This window comes from Strix uralensis, chromosome 2, assembly GCF_047716275.1.
Source record: "Strix uralensis isolate ZFMK-TIS-50842 chromosome 2, bStrUra1, whole genome shotgun sequence".
Taxonomy (NCBI): domain Eukaryota; kingdom Metazoa; phylum Chordata; class Aves; order Strigiformes; family Strigidae; genus Strix; species Strix uralensis.
Window position 1 is genome coordinate 92,612,800 of NC_133973.1, and position 22,434 is coordinate 92,635,233.

The following is a 22,434-nucleotide window of genomic DNA, read 5'->3' on the forward strand; positions in this document are numbered from 1 at the left end:
GGCTACTCCTGTCGGCATAGCGTTTAAAGTCAGGCAGGCTAATTTCCATCCAACACTAACACGCATTCACATTTATACCATGTGCAACTTCAGTGTCCTTTTCCGAAGATTCATCGCTGGCATTTCTTTCCCCATGCTAGCCTAGATATAGGTGTTTTAACCAACAGATTTTAAAATCATGTTTTGTTTTTGTGTGAACACCTTTCACCCTAGTTTAGGGTTATGCTTCAAACTGCGTTTTCTGAATGCCCTTCATGTACCCTGTTTCAACCCGGTTCGGCTTTGAACTACGTTTTTGACCCTCTGAAATGACAAGTTTAGTATAAATTGCTCTGTAACAGCCTTAAAAATGCAACATTAATAATACTGCACTATGCTGTCCGGAAATTAATTCGGCTGTAATTCTTCTAGATCACGCACAATATAGGGCTAGGCAGCATCTGATGTGGCGCATATATTAGTAACTTTCAGACATTTATGTAAATTGTATGGCTGTAGTAACTGAAATGTTTCTGAGACTCGCATACTTTAATTATATGTTTTACCTCCATCTGATTAAATGAATGATAAACAGATAATTTCAAAATTGTTTTTTTGTTTTGCTTTGTTTTTTATATGTACATTTATAAAGAGTCTGCTCTTGGCAGGTTAATTAGAACGGTATCGCTGAGAAAAGCTCTGTGTATACTTAAAACATTTTCAGAAGCAACTCTGAATGTGTTTGATTTTTTTAAAAAGGATATAATTACGTCTGAACTACAGGTAAATAAATCCAATCGCCATGTTTTTGTGCTAATAATGGGCCTGGTCCTACAGTCTTTTGTCAAGCAACAGTCAATGGAAGATTACTAAAGACTATATAATTTTTAAAGGGTGATTTTTTTATTTTGGCATTTCTACTGTCACTAACAATTAAACAGGCAAGTCAGATCGACTCCTGTTCCTGCTGAGGTTCGCTGCTCATCTGACCTACACAGTGCTGCACTATTTAGCTTACATAGTCTATGTTGCATGTTTAGATCCAGACAGAAAAATTGATAGCCCATTTTAAGAATTTCTGTTGTTATTAGATTTTATACTTCTTTGAACAAATCATTTTTATTTACAAATTTAAAGTCAGTAATAAGCTGCCAACTAAGATAACCTCCTAAATGAAATGAGAGTTTGTTCAGAATTAATCATCAGAAAAAAACAAACCACAACGAGTTTACAGTTGTAATCACTTTGGAACGTTTCTGTTTCTTCACTGATTTTGCAGACAGAGTTAGAAGTGAGTTTACACCCTAACAGACAGATTTGCAGCAGAAAACCGAGTAAGCTCTTTTAAACCCAGCACAGTTCTGTTTGCGTAAGTAAATAAGACTTTTGGCAGATGCCTTCAGGAGTTACGGTAAGTGATCATTCCTCTGCAACACAGTTCCCTGAGCATCTTATAAAAATGACAACTCAAGGTCTTTGGTTACTGTCCTGCAGAGCAAAAAAGGAGAAATAAAATGTTGAGTGGTGACCTCCTAGAGCTGGAATTGTGAAAGGCACCTTTCAGCATCTTCGGTCACTGATAAGAGAAGCACAGTGCTCTGCACTCGAAAGAGCATTACCAGGTGCAATGAAAAAGGGTTAAACTTTGTGAAACTATGTAAATGCTGCAGGTTCTGAGCGGGCAAGGATCCAGGCTTTCTGAATGAATGTAGACTCAATTACTTTGAACTCTCTTGTTCTGTGCATTCCTCTTCGCTTAGTAGTGCTATACCCATTAGGGGAGACAGGAGAAAACAAGAACAAATGTCAAGTCCCAGGCGGTTGGAAGCTTGGCAGTGGTGGAGCACAGCACTGCCTTGTGGGAGAGGGGTTGGGAGCCAAGGAGTTCGGAATAGGTGGGAGGGGGGACAGGATGGAGACAGGCTCACTGGTTTCCTAACTCATCAGCTCCACTAGACATACCTCTTAGGGAAGGTATTTGAGTTCCACCATACTGGTGGGGAGGAGAAGGACCAGAGTTGATGGGGACCTGCATGTGAGTTGTTTGGAGGGGTAGGGAAGGAGTGGAAAGACGTGGACAAGTTGTTTCATAATGATGAGGTGAGGGAAACCTGAGGACCTCAGCTGAATTGAGCCAGACTTGAAGGCATAGGAAGATGTCTGATAATAATTCCAAGAGGTTTTAGCACATTCAGAGGCCTGTCCCGAGCCAGCAAATATGCACCTCATTTTTTCATGTAAACTTACTAGAGAAGTGGAAATAAACTTTCTTCTTGCAAAATCAGTAGCTGTCTGTACTTTTGGCCACCCATTAGACTCCATCTCCCCAAGGGAAGAAATGGTTTCTCTTCTTACTTTTGACTTTCAAAAGAGAGCCAGTATGATCCTTTTACCTCAAGACAGTCATTATTTTTCTCATTCTAACTTTCCACTGAAAACAGGATTGCACTAGCCACGAGGTACCATCTTAACTCATGAGAGGCTTCGCGAATGCCACTCACGCTATATAATACAGCACCACCACAACGAGGAATGTAGCAGGGTGACTTTCTGTTAAAGCAAATGTGGAAAATCATGAAACGATAGTCTATTGCTGTGTACCTTTATCTGTTGCCATTTCAGGATTAGCTTGCCTTTGCTTAAACAAAGGCAAGCCCAGTTTCCATTTTTTATTTCACATTACCAAAAATACTGTGATAGACCCTACGGAGAGAAGGATACAATGGCACTCCCTAATTAGTTCAGCCTGGCATTTTGAGTGAAAATACACTTCTTGACTTCTTTCCTCTCTTAACATTTCAGTAGTCACCCAGTTCCGCCTTTCTGCTCTGGTGTGCAAAGCCTTACAATCAGGAAAATAACTCTCATTCCCCTTGGACAAGGCTTTGTTGTGAAGCATATACAGAAAGTGAGTTTTTGTTTTGCCAGCTCCCCTGTATACCCCAGGACAGTTGTGTAAATCCTTCCCATTCCCAGTGGAGTCCCTCAGGATTTCTTTGCCATGCTGCCAGGAGTGAATAGTGTACCTTCCTGAACCAGCTTGACATTTCTTGTTACAGGAATTGAATTGGCACATCATGTCAAGTAGAAACCTCCTCAGTAGAGCGACTCTAGAATTGGAGAACCAGATTTGACTGTTTTTTAGAATATAGAGATCTAAATACTGCAAAACAATTGATTCCTCTATTCTCCAGGTCAAGGGAGAGTTACCGTTGCAAAGCTTGGTACAGACTTTATAAAATGAGTGGTGTACACAAGCTTCTCTTTTGCACAGTTAAAAATGAGGCAAAACTTTTAAAGTTATGTTTGAAGTTTGCTAAGACTACTAAAAGCACCCAGATGCACTTGTACTTGTGGTTTGTTTTTATCCTTTAGCTAAACATATTTTTCTTCCAATGTAAGATGAGTAAGTTAGAATAGCAATGAAGGTTTGTGAGAAGTAAATGAAGGTATGTAAGCTTACCCACAAATAACCTTTGAAAATTATTTTTGCAGCAACAGGTAAAGATCCTACCATGTCTGCATTTTCTGTGTTTTGACCTGACTGACTCAGTCTGCACTGTATGAAGCCTAATTACAGATTAATTATATAAATCTGTCTATGCAGAGATCTGTTCAAGTATTTTCCCTCAAGTTTAACTTGAGCATGTGTGTATACACTTGCATGCATCAGTCTGATTTGCTATTTATCAAGGCCAGTGCTGACTTGGCGGAACAGATGCTTCAAGATGGAAACTTCAACTGCTCATTACTTGAATTCTTGGATTAAGAATCATCAACCTGTCTGGAGGAAACAAGACATCTTACTCAGTAGCTGAACCCAACCTTTACTCAGATTTTAAGGAGTCTTAGTAACTTCAGGTAACAGCCTTGTATTTCTCAGTTTCAGGTACATTTCAAATATTTTCAGCTCATCTGAGAAGAGGAAGTACAGAAAAATCTTTTTTGTTTCCAGTCCCATTTTTTGCCCTCTATAGGTTTAATGTATATTCTGAACTGGAGGCTGTTTATTACAACAGGCCTTTTTGAGAATAACAGATCACTGACTCAGCTTTAAGAGATGAGTGTTTCCTGTATTTTCATCCATTGTCATACAGCTGCTCGGCTCTGACTCGTTGCATGATAGAGCCAGAAACTACAACAGCATGCTCCTTAAGCATGTCATTTAATTATTTATGTACTACTAGCGCAGATGGAAATCTGTACACGGGGATAATTACACAAGATTAATTAAAATATGTACTTAGAAAATAACATTCACAATTTTTGGAAAGGTGGTTTGCCTGTCACTTGGAAGTTTGGTGGGAGCCACCACCACTCTTTTCTACCGCCTCCCCCGTGCAACGCAGAGGCTGCCCACTTTATAAAAGCAAATGCTGTTGGCAACATTTGTTAGCAATGGGTGGTCCTATGCTGATGTTTAACTGCTTGAATATATGAGACAAACCCACATTCTTTACTACTAAAGAAAGTATTTTTGGCTCCAGAGTGTTTATGCTGAAAATTTGTTAACAAACGCTAACTGTAAAACTGCCATACTTGCATGTTTTGGCTGAAATCTCCTGATTAGAGAAATAATGCAGAGTGGTTTGGTTTTTGTGATATACTGGTCTGCCAGCTGGGAGATGGAGCCTTCACAGGCTCGGATGTGGCACAGAGGATGGTCTGGCTGGACAAGCCAAGGAGGGCATTAAAGCAATGACATGCTACTTGTTTAACAGTCCCTAGGAGCATAATGAGGTAGGGCAGCGAATGCTCATTTAGAACTAAATCCTGATGTTGAGAGCAAAAATAATTAAGGGATGTGGTCAGAAAAAATTCCTTCACCTCTTACGCTCTGTTCTTTCAAGCAGGGGCAGAAAGGATAAGCTCCTTAATCAACTGCCTGTAATGTGCAGAAAGAAGATCCTGGGGACTTTCTGCAGGGTACAGTGTGCTGCTTACTGCGATACTGGGAGCACTGCAGAGACCCTGACAGACCACTCTGGCTATCCAGAGAAGCTAATGACCCTGTGTGGCTATGTTTCCTGTGGTACCTGAACTGCCTTATTCACAGCAAGGGTAGGAACCTAAATTTCAGTGTGTCATGGTAGCTACACCCTTAGTGGTGAAGCAGGAGAGCTCATGCTCTTGGCGCTAATGTCTTCACAATTTCTAAAATTAAGTGGTAGTCTCTGTACTCAAACAATCTTGCATCTGGCATAGGAGAATTCTGGACTAGACAATTTTATAATCATCAGATCGGATAACTGGTCAAAAAAAGGGAAACTTGTGGTGAACATCCCAAAATGATTATTTAATCATACTGTCTGTAATAAGCAGAAAGGACTGAACCAAAAAGATATCGACTTGGTGATTTAAAAGGGCTAATTTGACAAAACTGAAATAAATAGTAGGCTTAAGTAGTGACCAGTGAATAATTATGCAGTCTAAGTGAGGTGAGTACAGTCCTCAAAGTCTACAATCCCACAGAAACTAGTCAAAACAAAGTACCCCTCCCTCAAAAGAACGACATCTTTCTTTCTGCCTCTTTAGAGGGCATTTTGTAAAGCAGTTATAATTATAGATACTCAACAGCTGGGAAAAGAACTAGTAACAGCAAATATAACTTTGATGGCAGGGATTATGGAAAAATAATATGGATGAAAAAAGACGCCTAAGAAATCAATGACCTGCATTGAAAAGAACATCTAAAAAAAGTCCATGAAATTTATTAAGAACTGTAACAATTGTTTGTTTTTAGATAAAAGATGTAGAACTGTTGACAAGCAAGGAGAAAAAACATTCTAAATATTCCTGTGCTGTATTTGGGAAAAGAATAGGAAATGTATTTGTGTCATATAATGACAAAATATTTTCCATTTCAACAGTAATTCAAGAACATATTAAACCAGCTACTATTAATGGTCTTAGATGAGTATGTCTGGATAACTTCACACCAAGAATTTTAAAAGAGATGGTCAGTGAGCTTTCAGGATTAATATTCAGTAATTGTTAGAATACTAGACATGTTCCAGAAGACTGTTAAGAAAGCTAGAGTTAGAACCAATGCGTAAAAGAAAATGTAAATTAAATGATGCAGGTAATTAGAGATTTGCATTGTGACATTAATTTGAGCAGCTTAATGTGAATAGTCAATGTGGGGATTTATTAAAATAGAAAGATAATACAATTTATGCCACTCAGTATATGCTTATGAAAACAAGACCTTGTTGCACTACCTTTGAATAATGTTGGTCATGAAAGATAACAGAGTTTATGCAAAACACATTTTTGTAAAGTATATCCCTTGATTCAGGTCAACATTTTTGACTAAAATTCCTCATTGACAAGTCTCAACTTTTTTCAAATGGAATATTGCTGGGTTGGTGTGTAAGGTCTTACAGGGATTGGTTTTTAACAAGCTATTTAACTTTTTTAAAGAAAACATAATAATTGACCAATTTTAATGAGGAGATTAAGCGTGGGGGAGAAATAAATAATGAAGGTGGGAAATCTGTCTACTGAAACAACAAATCCCTAGATTCTTTGGTACATTGGATGCTTCTAAACTGTACATCTTCCAGTATAGATACATATGAAAAGGTTCTTGGCTTAATAATGGCTAGTTAGCTCAAAATGATTCCTCGGGTGGCCAAGAAGTATGTAAATCTTAGATGCCTAAACAGATGAACCTCATGTAGAGCTGTTATAACTGGCACTGGTGAGGGTGTTTTATTGAAATGCTCAATCTTTTTCAGCATCCACAGTTCAAGAGGGGTTGAAATCACTTAGCTGTTGAGCCTGCACCCACTTGTAGTGTCTACTGACATAGTAAACCAATGGACAGGGCTAGGCCTCCAGGTGGAGGCATACACTGCTTTCCTCTGAAGGTCTTAATTCTGTATTGAGCACGCAGTAAACTGAGGTGCTCATTTTAAGATTTTAAAAATGCAGTTTTCAGTCTTTCCTACTTATGCCCCCCCCTTTTTTTTTCATTTAAAATAAAAAAGCTTGTATAATGAATGTAAACTTATTACCAACAGGTTTGCTTTTCTCAGTTACTTCTTGAGGAGTCCTACTAGCTCATAAGCACAAGCTCACAGACTGACAGCTGTTTAGAAGGATGTTTTCAGTACACACTTAAAAATTATGTGCAATATACCAAGGTTGGAGGTTGAATAGCTGGAGTTAAATCTAGACAATTTCAATCTTGATCAGTCTCCTAAGTGAGGTTGCTTGAGTATCATTGTTTATGTTCTGATGGATCTTTTTTGTTAGTATTTGAGAACCACTCTGAACCAGCTTATAGAGCACTAATGGCACGTGCACCATAGCTCAGGAATTCCAGATTCAAGTAAACTGGTAATGTGCTTTTGTTGCTTCATTTTTGCTGTTGTGCACCCCAGTTCCGTAATCTGTTCAGAGGAGCCACCCCAACTCAAAGGAGCACAAAGAATGAGGTAGTATCTCCTGTCTATCTAAACAATATGCCCCTGGGGAGAGAAAAACCCAATAGGAAGGAACCAGCCCTCCTGGTATCAGAAACAGCTGCAGCAGCAGCAGCAAAAGGATTTTCAGTCAGAGGATATTAAAAATATGACAGGGTTCTCTCTTGCTTAATAAGGGTAATAACTCAGATGACCATTACATTTTTCAACATATCCTGGTAGCTTGATTGACATTTTTTGAAAAAAAGAGGAAGTTTAGGAATGAGTAAGTCATTTCAAAAAATGTTGATAGCAAGTACTGATTTTCCATGCATCTGCCTCAAGACTAAGTGAGGTTTGACTTCCACTGAAGACACATTAAACATCTTTCAATAAGTGAGCTGAATAACTGGATTTCACTTGTCAGGAGAGATAACAGCAAAGCAGAGATTACAAAAACCTACCTCAGGCTGCAGTAGAAGGGTGAGTAAGGAGTTTGAAAGGTGCTTCCCATGAAAGCTTCTGAAGATGTACTTGACTTTTCATCCCATCACACCATAGAAGAGGAATGTCATTCTGTGATGAGAATGTTTAAAATCCTGATCTTAGTCAAAACTCCAGAAGTCAGAGAATGTATTTGGACTCACCAGTGAAGCTTAAAACTCATCAGAACATCTGCTGCATTTAGTGGCCATCACAAGTTGACTGATAAGAAAGATGAATGAACCAAACGCTACAACCTCAGAGACTCCAGTCCTCCACTATAAGAAAGCTGACCAGCCTTGATAAAATGTGGCTGCACACGAGTCCTATCTCCTGTTCACTTGAGGGCTTATGGAGTTGGTGACAATATTAATCTTGCTGGATGGGGAAATTTCTGTATTTCTAATTGTGTACTGTAATGAAAAGGCACAGCTGCATCCACCTTCATGGTTTCTATTTGCCTCATGACGAACTCCTCCCACCAAGGAAGCAACTGCCTCCACAGTTAGTCTAGTTTCATTTACTTAGGTAAGGCATAGTCAGAAAATGACCAATCTGCCAACACTAGAACAATCTAGAAATAAGGTGATAGGTGAAAAATGACAGTGGTTATCGGTGATGACTCAAATGTCTATTCACAATAAGACTTCAGAACTGACATACATCTATCAAACTGCATGCACAGAGAAATGTCCCTCTTCTCAAAAAAGTAACATGAGTAAGATGTCCATTTAAAAAAAAAAAGTCAAATCAAATGTTATAGAACGTGAAATATCTGACGACATAGGACAGTATTACAGATCTCACCTTAGTTTAGCTAACTATATTATTCCCATGAGCTGCAGATGCATTCAATTTCAAAGTCTTTTAGAATGTTTTTCAGTTCTCAGACATGCATTAAGTAGTAGATTATGTTAAATAATATACAACATAGTTAAACAGTTAATTAACACAATGTTTCTTTTTTCCCCTCATAATTTTCTGCTTTCTGAAAATATTTAGAGCCTGATCAACACAAGTAAATAATTTTTCAGTGAGAAAATCACGAAACACTTTGTCAACATATTGGCACTTGCAGCTTCAAGTGTTACTCACATTATTGTCTACAAAACATCCTGGAAAAACATTCAGTAAAATATTCAACCCAGCTTTAGTCTACACTTATTTTAAGGATATTCATTTATTCAGGTAATTAAGGATACTGTTTTCCAAAAAGAGATTTAAATTGCAATAATCTGTTACAACCAGCTTAGCTGGTTTCCACTTGTAATACACTGATCATTTTTTAAAAGTTCATTTTTTCATATTTATTTTGAAAATGCTTTTTGAAATATTAAAAAAGAAAATAAGTAAAAATAAACATTTACTTTCTGAACAAAAGACCAATAAAAATACATTTCTCCTTTTTAATGATTTTTTGTTAATTTTCTTTTTTTTTTTAAACTAGAACAGCTCTAGATAAAAATATTTATGTGTTAGGATGTTCACATTTGACCCATATGTATTCTTGCTGCTGGGTGACTTAATGAAAGCTTGGTCTACGTCTATTGTGTTATGGTATGGCAAACTACAGTTCATGAATGTATAGCCCATTTCAAATGTGTTTACCTGACCGGTTCATAACATGCTTAGTTAAGCTATGGAGGCTGCTTACGCATGAACTCGTAAATAATGTGGCAAGTTGGATGAGGCAAGACTTTAACAACATGTCTTAATCCCTGTGCTGTTTGAAAGATATAAATAAGATAAAGGAGAGGAAAAGTTGATTCAATCTTTTAACAAAACAAGGCTTCTTTCTCTCTAGATTGCATATTGATAACTTTGTAGAGTAACAAAATACACAGCTTTTTTTTAGTGATTAGAAAATCTTGCTTCTGTGCAATTCAAGAGTAAGGCCTAATGATTCATAAATCTGGCACACAGTATTTGATACCAGTTGCCATAAGATACTACATAACTGCATGTAACCTGCGGAAAAAATAAATAAATCTGTATTTTATTGCACTGGAGAAGCAAACTAACATTAAAACATATATTTTGGCAGGACCAGGATAAAAATGGCATCTTGTTCTACATGTTTTAAAGTGTTTTACCATGCAGCACTACAGTTTTTCAAACTTTAAGTTTTGTATTCAGATATGACTTCACTGAAAAGTGAAAGAAGTAAAAGTGGAAGGGACAATGAGGATGTTAACTCTTTTCCTTTTGCTTCATGTTAGCATTGCCAGATCATGTGAATAGAGCAGGTTGCAATTGCACAAACTGTCTTTCATCAATACCACATCTACATCCCTCCCTATTACTTTAAATCTTACATTAAAACAATTATTTGGACATAATGAAATAATTATTAATCATGGTAGGTTAGACCAGCTTGGTCCACTGTGTTCTATCAGCAGAAGCATTTTGCAATGATCCATTGCAGCACTTCCATTGCAGCACGTCCAATCCAGGTGATATTATTTATAGTATCAAGCAGTGGCAATAAGCTTTCCCAGTATCGAATTTAAGAACAACAAAAAAAGCTCTATGTTCTTTATCCCAAGGACATTGTGGTACCATTTAACTAGTCTCATGTCAGTGTTTTTTTCAAAAATGTCACACTGAGAGACAGTTCAATGCAATGCCTGCTTCCCTCTACTCTGAATGCAGGAGTGAAAACTGCTCATGGAAAGCTAAATAATAGCCAAATAGCCAAAGAAGTTGCTTGTTAACACTGAATTATGCAACTTAAGGAATTCCCCTCTACAAATACTTCGTAAAACATTAATGCATTGTATTTTTAAATACCCACACTCCATCTAATGCTATGGCCCCATAATTTGCTTTATTGGATTAGATCTACTCTTACTGGCAACCTAAAACTGAAAAGTAAGTGCTAACCTTTGCAAAGTTGAGTGTTGAAGTAGTCATGGTACCCATACTCTCTAAGGTCCAAGGTTCCTTATTATTTCATGAAGTTAGGTGCTTAAGAAAGGGATAAATGAAAACTAGAAAACTGGTATTTTTAAAGTAGACAACAGAGAACAAAGAAGGAAGAGGCTTATAATAAATTCAGTCCCCTATCAGTCCTTAGGAGCTTTACATAACCTGTAGAAGGTGCTAATAGACTGGAAGCTCTGACTTTTGTTCTGGCCATTTCTTTCCAAAGCTGAAGGTCACTCCTTTCTTCAGAAATGCTCCCATCATTATCTTGCCCAATGTTAACTTCTGTGAACACTCAACAGGGATGATCAGATTCAATCCTATCCACCACCTGGGGAAAACAGGGACATACTCAGTTTCCTGTGGAAGCAGGATAACGACTGTAGAGCACTGTGAAGCCAATAGCTTTGTCACTTCTGTTCAGACTGGGTTCCAGTTTCTGGTCCAATAAATGTATGTTCAGGATCACACTTGTTCTTACTACCAAACCCAACAATTGGTATTTCATACAGAGTGAAACACTGTTAGTACTGTCACCTCTCTATGTAGAATTAGGACTTGGCGTTGTCACAACTAGGACAAGTCTAGGTGGTCACAGAGAATGTTGGCGTAGCTGTACTTTTGGTACCTCCATGGCCGAGTGGCACCAAAGCAGAATTTTAAGAACCTTGCAGTAAACATCTTTACGTTTTCAGAAATTAGATAGAAGTGGTAAGAATAAAGAACACAGAAAATCTCTTAAAGAATAACAAAAAACATAGCAGAGAAGGTAGATCAGGTATTGCTCCAGAAACAGCCAGTGAATCTGAAAGCTTGTATATTAAAGAAAGATACTGTATATTTTTATGAAACCTAGAGCTGCCATTCCAATCACTAAATGTGCTGCTGTCCACTGTTGGCCCATGGGGAGTTTGCACCTTTCTGTCACGAACCTGACAGTTCTTGGACAGGATAGTAGATGAGACAAGCCCATGATGATGATGCAGTATAGTAACCTTTATATTTTAAAATAAAATTAATTTCAAGATACTTTATTGGCATTTCATTCATCACCAAAAGCACTTAACCTGGATGTTCACAGAAAAATATTTTGCTTTGTATTAAAAATAAATATAATTAAACCCAAATAATTTAAATTTATGTTAAAAATGCATATGTATTTATATATATTTCAGTTTATAACTACAAAATAATAATAGTGTATGATCAAAGACTCTTGATGGTACTGCAGCTGGAAACATAAGAACTTTACATAGTTTGTTTCTTTGTAATTTCACAGAGTTTAACAGATTGAAAATACTCCTTACTTGTTTTTAAGTCATTCAGCTACCTCAGAATTACTATCATGGTGTAAAACTATTTGTCAGAGATTTCGGCCTCTACAGATTTGAAATGGCACGTCAGAATGAAAACCTGCTATATTTCATAGGATTGGGTATTTGGTTTTCATTGACAACAGATCTAATCAGCTCACTTAGGTTTCCCTGAGGGAGGTTTCAGTCAGTCTCCATTGTGTAGGAAGGCATCCTAGCTGTGCATTGAGATTAGCCTTCAGAGATTTTACGGGGTTGAAAAAGAAAGGTAAGCTCCCTCCTGCTGTTGGTAAACACTGTTATTGTTCTCCATTCCCTGCTGAATGGAACAAATGCAATTCTGCAAAGTTAATTACTGCAATAATGAAAGAAATGACACAAAATGACAAGGAATGTGCTAATTCAGTAAGACTGAAGTCATTGACATATTAGTCCCTTTACTGCTCATTGTTACTTTCAGGCACGTACTCCTTTACTCATAAATATTGAGTGGATTTTGGGGACTTAGTATTTAAGTAATAAGTTAGTAAAATAAAGATTAATGTGTAAGAAGTGGTGCCTAATGATCTTCAGGTCTGGTCAGTCTCCGAGACCTGAACACAGAAGATCTCTGATGAAGTATCTGAAAAAAAGGACTTCGCCATCCTTGCAGGACTTGCAGCATGTTTCCTTTTCAGTGTCGAAGAACAAAGACTCACTAGAATTTTATCTATGTGCTAAAATAATTTATCCCCAAGAAGGAAAATGTGACCAGTGAATAGATGGCACCAAAATATTGTATTTCTTCCTTGCTTACACTTCTCACAGTATCACAGAGGAGATGAGTGATATTAATTTTTGTGTGAATATCTTACACTTAGCTCTGATGACAACTTGTGAATCTCTGTTTACACAGCTCTACTGGCACTGGGAGCTGTGTGCTTGGAAACCATAGGCCCGTGAAACGTAGAGTGACAAGTCTCTTGTATGTGTGGCACTATACCAGTGATGGGGAGCATGAGAAAGCTTGGGCACAGAAACGACCCTCTCTCAAGGTCTGAGAGAGAACTCTGTAGGAATATTTCCAACAGTTTCTTTTAGAAAGGACCACTGCACTTAAGTAACAATCCTGTTTAAAATCCACATATACATTCTAGATGACAACTCACAGAAGTCAAGCACTACATTGCCAGGCTCTACCTAGTAATAATGAACAAAGAAACAAATTATTCTAAAGAACTGAATAAGAAAACAAAAGAGAAAGTCTTGCATGCTGCGATATGTATTTCTAAACTCACAGTAAAAAGAGGCACTGGGAATTGCTAACAATTTCAGCTGCAACACTAAATAATCTAAGTAATCCTTCTTCTATTTAACCAAAAGGAAAAATGAAAAGACTTTCATTGAAATACAGTCATAAATTCCATCCATAAGACTTTTCCTGCAATTAAGTTACATTTACTGATCCACTACTCCTTAAAAGAAGCATTAACACAAAGACTTCAATTATTCATGGTCAAACAAAGTTGATTCTATTGCTTCAATCAAAGCGGCATTCTCTTTTACAGTGGTTATTTCTGTAGTATCTTCAAAAAGAGCACACAGTCTATGAAAACATGTAAGTTTCTGAGTAAAAGCTATTTCCATGATCAATCCTAACTTTTTGCATTTAATACTTCTGCCATTTCCTGCTTTCATGAGGATGAAATTTGCTGGGGTTTTTTGTCCCCTTCATCCTTTAAAGGGTAAGTTGATTAAAATTCACCATTTTTTTGAACCCAGTTCCAATGTCCTGAGAAAAAGGAGTCGCTCTCTCTCAAAAAAGAAAAAAAAAGAGTATTTACTGTTATGGAAAACTTATCAGTGAGGAAAGAAACCCAGGGAACTCTGCAAAATGAATTCTGTGGAACACGGTGGTTCTTGTGCTGTCAGCAGAGCGCTTAAAGAGCTGCAGAGGATCTAACATCTGCAAAGAGCTGTACCTACTTCTCCTACTGCTAAAAGCTTCTAGAATACATACCACTCCCTCTTCCATAATTCCCAACTACTGTCCATTTATGTTAGTTATGCCATCCCCCAAGAGTTAGCACCTTGTACTGCTGCTGATTGCTGCCCAACTTCAGTCTGAAATACCCTAAGTGTAACTGCCTTAATTAAACTACAGAAGTATGCATTTTAAAGGTCAAGAGTTCCCAATCAATCCTAAGAATTTAAGAAGGGGATAGTATTGCCCAAAGACACTAAGCAAAACTTGATCTTCTAGAGATACTTATTTCATTTTCAAAGGTCGAGAATGAATACAGATTCTCGATATTCTTCGGTATAAGAAAATACCAGGGATACATTTCTTTGACTCAGTAAAAAGTCTGTCATATGTTCTATTAAATGTAATGTTAACAGGGATATAAATTCTTTCCTCAGTAGAGCTCCCTAATGAGAGCAATCCTGAAAGATGACAGACTGTTACAGACTGAAACTGTTGTGTATAAATCTGTTTTCATGTAGATGTGCAACAGACTGACAATTGATTGAGACACATATACATAATAACATAAATATTTCTTCAAAAGGTAGTAATTTGTTTCTAGAAAGTCATACTCTCCGAGTCATGTATTCCAAAGACATGGAAGTTGATGAATGCCTACCAGGAGCAAAAGAATTCTACCTGACCATCTTGCAGATCTCAGAGGTTTAGTAGAGTTAGTGCTCCTTTTTTTTCCTGGAACTATATATCATACAAAAGGATAACTGAAACAGAAAATAACTGCTAAAGTGTAAGAGGTAGCAAATTGTATCCCAGAGACACTGACAAATACTCAGACAACTAATATTTGAATTTACAGTTGTTCCTCTTTTACAAGGTTTCATCACTGTTTTGTACAGAAAGTCTTGAAGGGGAGGAAGGCTACAAATCCCAATGACATATCATTGCTTTGTATAGAAAATATTTAGAAACTACAATGCTAGCAAAGAATAACCACAGGATTCAGCAACAAGTCTTAAAAGTTTAGGTCCTTATTAAAAAAAAGCAATTTCATGTCTTCAATTTTTTCCTCAAACGAGATTTCCTTGGTGCATTAGAGCTTCTTTGCTTCTAGCAAGGGAGAGAAAGGTGAGAAAGCAGTTACACTGTTAAAAAAAAAGAAAAACATCCTAACCTGCTGTAAACCAACTGTCCTTCCTTCTTTCCTATTCAACCCATATACTTATGAAACTTCTCACTTAAGTAACACCAACTTAATGTACCAAGAAATGTAATAGTGGATAGAGATTTTGCTGTCTTTGCTCCGTTTGGTTTGAAAAAGAGGAACTGAGGATGGTTCTGTGGGTTGGGCACTTCAGTCACAAGTTGCTTACATGCATGACTACCCTTAGAAATTTCTCTTCATTATTTTTGACTCACACATCATTGACACAAGACCTAGTACAATGGGAGACTGCAAAGACCATGAAGAAGAATTTTGGAATAATTAATTTGACAACTATGTTTGTGGGAAAGAACATCGGTAAAAATGCTGTACAGGTAATGCAACTGAACCTTTTCATTACTTAAAGAGCAAAAACGTTCATTAATTTTTGCTGTAGGGCATTTCACATTTGAATAGTTATATTTAAGTGACATTCTAGCTTTCACATGAAAAGCTTAGAAGGTCTCCTCCTAGATAATTAATTATAGCCTTGGAGTCTAGTGAGGAGACACAGGCAAAACACAATGTCTTCAACTGGAAAAAACCATTCCACACTGAGGAGATTTACACAGGGACTACGTGGATTACAAGAATTTACCAACAACATTATGTGTTATCAGTATATGCTAATAAATTACATTTATTTTTGCAAATTTAAAGATGGACCTTGTTAGTAATTTTCTAAAAAAACCACTTTGCCAGAATATGCCACTTTGTCATCTGAAGACCTCTTTAAATGTCAATAAAATTTCACCACAAATCAGCCTAATTTTCTGTCAGCCTTCCTAGAAAATCAGGTTGCCTGTAGGACACAAATTTACAATGCACAATTCATTCTGGAAGCATCAAAATGGTTTTGTATATTGTATTTCCATGGAATTAAACACTTTGTGTCTTTTGGATGGTAAGAAGTAAATAAATGTAATTATATTAGTATATTTAGAAATATCACCATAGAGCAATTTATGTTGGACAGGAATTCTGAAAATCAGTCATATAGTTCATCTCAAAGTCAGGTCCAATTATACCAGCTTGCTTAGGACTTCGTCCAATTGAGTTCTGAATATCTCCAGGGATGAAGGGCAACCTCTCTGGGCAACCTGTTCCAGTATTTGACCACCCTCATAGTGAAAACATTTTTCATAATAGTTAATTGAGTTTTCTAGTGCTCCATCTTGTGTCCATTGCCTCTGCTGTACAGCTCTGAGAGGAGTCTGGCTCTGTTGTCTCCGTACCATCCCATTAGGTAGTTGGAGACTGCAACAAGTTCCCCCCCGAAGCCCTGTGTTCTTAAGGCTGAACAAGTCCAGTTCTTTTGGCCTCCCCTCCCACATCAGGTGTTCCAGCCCCTGATCACCTTGATGAATCTCTGCTGGACTCACTTCAGTATGTCAATGTCTTTCTTGAACAAGCCCAAAACTGGATGCAGCACTCCAGATGTGGTCTCCCATGTGCCAAACAGAAGGGAAGGATCACTTCCCTCCATTTGCTGCCTATCCTGTTGTTAATACCACCCAGGATGCGGCTGGCTGGCACACTGCTTACTCATGTTCAATTTGTTGTCTGCTAAGACCTTGAGATCTGATTCTGTCAAGCTGCTTTCCAGCCAGTACTGGCATATAGGTTTATTCCATCCTAGATGTGGGACTGCAATTGCTTTTGTTGAACTTCATAAGGTTCTTCAAAATTGAAGAATTATGTTGAACTTCATAAGGACCTGATTTCCAGCCTTTTGAGGTCCCTCTGAGACCCTGCCCTCCAGCATACAGACTACTCTCACAAATTTGGTATTAACTATGAACTTGCCGAGGGATGCTACTATTTGCCAGTTGCCAGTTGGACTTTGCATTGCTGATCAAATTTCCTTGCACTTGGTGCGTTCGATAATTTTCCACCCACCTTAAAGTCCCTATCTCACCAATTTGTCTATAAGGTTACTACAGGAGAGCAAATTGTGAATACTTAAGATTCCAACTAGTATCTTGCCTAAATTAGCTCACAGTGCTTCTAGAGAATACAATTTATTAATTATTGGGTGATAACAGACAGGATAGTGTGAGAAGTTAAACTAGGGACTATGAATCATATAAAATATCTGTTACAAACTACAAAATTAGTATCTGCATATGGGAGCTGTTTAACATGAAAGAGAAGTTAATAATTATATTCACATAAAAATACAAGTTAGATAAAACCCTAGACTTCAGAAAACCAGAGTATTCAGTAATGTCTGTACAGATAGGTTTGTAAGCCCAAAGGTTTGTGTATTTTTTTCCCCAGTGAACACCAGTTAGTCTAATAAGAGATATGACCTCTGTCCACACACTTGGCCTCCCTCACTCACAGAATGATAATTTTAGTCCTGTCATGTGCAATTGCTAGCATTTTTACCTCACTCTCTCAGAATTAGAAAAAAAAAAAACCAAAAAACTGAAGCTTACCTGGAGCAGAGGAAGTATTGCTATGCTTCAGACTGCTGTTTGGAAAATGAAGAAAAGTGTATCTAGGAATCACAAGCTGGATCTAGCTCAGTATTACTTAGTAAATAGTTATTGCTCATGTCCAGGTAGGAACAATGAATCGGTTGAAGAGATACTGTCAATAAAAAAGGAGGTAAGAAAGAGGAGCTTCCTCTTAAATGAAATCTGAACAATATTGTCAGTATACAGTCACCTAAACAGTAACATCTATATTTATGTTATATATATAGAAATGTACCATATGCAGTCAAAAGTGCTTTAAAATATTAAGAGACCTTTCCTATAGTCTAAATAGATGGTGGAGTGGAATATATAATTAGACTGTGTTCTTGGAAGATGGGGCTTATTTTCATACAATTAAATATGGCAAGTCATCCATTTCACCATTACATGCTACAGTACTCACACATCATGGTTCTTTTTATTATTACACTGATGTAACTATACTAGAGCAAGGGTATCTAGCCCATTAAATATCGGCACTGATAATTGAGATGTATTTTATTGTTTTTTTAGAATATTTTTAATGCCTGTTTGGTAGAACAAATGACATCAAATGACAAACTACACAAATCAAGGCTGATAAGAAATTAAACTTTTTTCCACCTGACATGAATTTCCTTCACAGAAAGCAGGATATAGTCTGATGCTAACTCATGTATATTTTTTAAATTTCTATGAGCCAGAATAGTTGCAAGGAATGTGGCATGAAACACATGGTCCAAGAAAAACAATATAAAAAAGCTGAAACATGCATTAATTTGAACATTCTGAATAACACGTTCTTTAACTGCACAGATTATAAATGTGTACAATATGCTAGTGTTTATTTACCTTTTAAAATTCAAATATATGTTAGTAAAATCATTGCATGCATTACTTCCACACATTTTATTCACATGACAGATCTAAAAATTATTTTATGAAGCGTAAGATCATTTGACAGGTATAAAAAAAACAGTTAGAAACAAAACAGTTGTTTGTGTTTATGGTAAAAAGGGCATTATTATGGTGAAAATAACTTTCTTTAAAGAAAAGCTCCCCTAAGGATTATTTTGAATAATTCTAGAAAAACACTATGGTGATGTTTTCTTCTGCAGTTTCTTGTACCATACTGGTGCCTCTTTATTTGTCTGTAAAATAAAGAACGTTTAATTGTGAGTTTAATTGTAAGTCAGAAGAAAAACATGCAATCTACACTGAAGTCTCTTTCCTTCCTATGTAGTTCACAGTGATAATTGAGTTATTTGATTAAATGCAAATAAATTAAAAACAGGACTATGCATTTAAGGTTATTATTACTACATATCTGTATTAAAACCTCCCTATTTCTAGGTTATAAAAAGCAGATTATACAGTAAGAAGTAAATGATTGTTTTAAAATATCTATTACAATGAAAACATGCCTCAACTGTGCCATAAATAGGTTTCATTTGAAATAGCATCATCTGACTTTCCCAGCTGAGAAGGGGATGGAACTTAGAAAAGAGATCTTAGGTGTGCTATAATTGACCAACATTTTATGCAGAAATATAGTTCTTATAAAAATATGATTAAAAATAAAAGAATTCAGCAGTTTTCTGACAGCATAGAAAGTATTTTAATCACAGAGAATTATCTGTGAGCAACTTTTCCTTGTCTTCATAATCCTATGGGCTACTGCTACACAGTCAGAATTGCTTAATATTCTTGTGGCAAATTCAGTGGTTGTATACAGAAATAAAACTAAAGAAGTGGGGGTGGAACAAGGTAAGGACTATTCTGCTTTCAGGGTTGGGTATAATCTCTTGTGTTATTGAGTACTGCTCCTTTCATCTGTTGTCTCTAAACTTGTCCCGTTCTCTGCTCTTTATTCATTCTTTCCTCCAAGACTTAATAACCATTCAATTTAAAAATTTACTTTATTCAGCTGGCCTTGTTGCGGGGGGTTCTCATCGCATTTTAACCTCCATCTTTCTTTCATTTTGTAACTGAAATCTTCAAAAATACATCTGCTCTATTTGTGCAAGCTTTTAAAATTCTAGAAATTGACCCAAATTGGCAGGATTTTCACAGGACTACTTTCTTTCCCCATCTATGAAGAAACCCTGCCATCTGCCCATTTTCAGTTCCCTACTCCAAAGTCTGAAAAGACTAGAATTCTTCCAAGAGAAATTGATCACAATTTATAAATGTAAAAGCATTATTTCTAGATTCCTATACCATTTCTATATCCCTAAGTAAACCAGGACAGAATAAATACTGAAACCTTGGATCACCCACACAACATAAGGGTTAGCTCACATTTTGTCTGTTTTGGATCACTGAATAGCTCCATCAAAGACAAAGTTTGGGCAGTATGATTTAGCACTTCTGAAAGGACAGTGGATGAGGCAACACTGGGTATGCCTGTGTTTAGTCTCATAACACTATCCAAGAAAATTTTAAACCCCGAAAATCCCCAAATGCCCTCATATTACATCTAAGAGATGCAACCATTTCCTACATTTTGTATTATAAAAACAGTATCTGATGTGCTGCAATACAAACCTCATATTGTTTAAGACACTGAAAATTAAAGTCTCCACCAGGAAAAAAAAGAAATGAAAAAAAACCCTATATAGATATGTATTTGGACTGAAATAGCACATATGCTATGCAGTGTGGATACAACCGGTCTCCCCTAGAGAAAGGTAGCCTGAAGTGTAAATAAGAGTCATGATTTGTTTTGTTATTCAGCATTGCATCTTGGCTCTCTTAAATTTATCAGTCCAGGCACAGTCATAGTCAGAAAGTTCTAAACCATTTTCATGAAGCTTTCAAATACTAGAGGCACTAAATCTGAAGCACACCACTTGAAGTATTTAAATCCAAGCATTTAGTTTCTAAAGGAATAAAACAGGGTTTTATAATATCAGGTATCCTTAGTAACAGAAGTGATATCAATACTAGGCATGTATTTTTTTTATATTTAGATACATAAACATACTAATATACATATATACATGAATATAAGTATACATAATACACCTTTTTCCTCACTTCTGCTCTTCTATATATATATACACACACACATTCAACTCATACATGATCAGGGTAGATTTAAAATTGTATATATGGTCTTCGGCTATTAAAATTTTGCTAACCACTCAATATTATGATGGCATTAAAAAAATATAATCTAGTATGCTGTGACCTTAAGATGTGGAAATTACCAAATAGGTAAATAACATCATAAACTTTAATTTATCTCCTCAACATTGACCACTCCCATAAAGAGCTGCAAATATTCAGCTGAATTAATTATACATCTCCTTGAAGAATAAACCCACATTTTTCTTTTTAAAAAGTGAGGAGAATTATCAGAAAAGCTTATGGCACTTACTCTTATTATAATACTTACAAATAACGTTGGCTTAGGTATAAATACATTTTCTTCTTCATGTTCTGGCAGCAGTTTTACTGAGGGGCTTGATTTGTTTTTTGCAGTTGAACTTTTTACATCAGTATGAGACTGAGGTAAAGTTTGTTCATAGCGTTTACCATGTAGACTAATTAGTATCTGTTTCATTGTGGCTAGTTCCTATAAAACCACAAAAGAACAATGCTAAGTTATTAAGTAAAATTACATTTGAACCTATTAAATATTTATTTGTTAATAATAAATTTTTTATTCACCAAACTAAATGTGTAAGTGGATAAGTAAATCTAACAAGCATGAACATATAGTTGTCATAATTAATAAGATTACTAACTGGACACTAGTAAAAGTAAGAAAATAAAAAAGACACACGATTTATACAACTCAAATTTTGTATTGCTTAAAGGCTGTAAAAGAGAACATTTACTGTGTAATAAGGAACCCACTATCTCTTTTAACTTAACCTTCCATTTAAAAGAATTTTTTTGAATTTGTTTTGTCAGGCTGAAGGTGTTCACAAATCTAATTTGAATGACTGTGACAAATTGTACTTTCAAGCGCTAAGTCTTGCACAGAAGTCTTATAAATATATTACTAGAAATATATATGTGTCTTTATATCTAGATCATAAAAGAAAACTCAATAAAAAACCTTAAGAGGACCTACAGCAAAAATGGGATCAGAGCAGAAAAGAAATTTTGTGAGAAATGAAAGTTCCAACATGGGAAAAGAAAAACAAGACCATATAGAAATGCAGACTTTTTTGATGTTCTAATAATTTGCTCTGTAAACAATTTGGATTAATTAAAAAGTAACATTTTCTTACTACTTAGCTGAACAAGACAGATTATTCAAAATGTAGAGCAGAGCAAGAAAAGAAAAAACATAGTATTTTGTGACTTTAACTGGATTTCTTTTGTCATCTTGCATCACCTACTGCCCAACATTCTTTCCCCCTACATGTAATGGGTGTAATTACTATAAAATAAGTTACAGAATTTAAAGCATTATTTATTATTATTATTTAGAACATTTATTATTGCACAACTGGAACAGAAAGGTCAGTAGAAAAGCCTTTCAAAGTAAACTTTAACACCATTTTACATTTTTAAAACTATTAATGTTTTTGTTTGCTTGCTTTTTACAAATGCTGTTGTCTTCAATAAGCAATACTGTTAATATATTAGCATTCTATATAATTAACATTCTGTCTTATCTTTCCACCAGAACAGGGTAACTCGTATTTATAGCTGAATGACAAACGTTTGTTATTGTACC

General features: G+C 36.2%; 1 protein-coding gene across 2 annotated transcripts in view; it reads right to left on the reverse strand.

Annotated features, from left to right (window-relative positions):
* Nucleotides 1-18,150: 18,150 nt before the first annotated feature.
* Nucleotides 18,151-22,434, reverse strand: part of PIBF1 (progesterone immunomodulatory binding factor 1) — a 120,895-nt gene continuing 116,611 nt past the window's right edge. For both annotated transcript variants that reach the window (XM_074859515.1, XM_074859516.1), the window contains exons 17-18: nucleotides 21,139-21,318; nucleotides 18,151-18,889 (exon numbers count right to left, since the gene is read on the reverse strand). In XM_074859515.1, coding sequence (XP_074715616.1) covers nucleotides 18,833-18,889; nucleotides 21,139-21,318 — 237 coding nt within the window. In that variant the 3' untranslated portion in view covers nucleotides 18,151-18,832. The remainder of the gene's footprint in view (nucleotides 18,890-21,138; nucleotides 21,319-22,434) is intronic.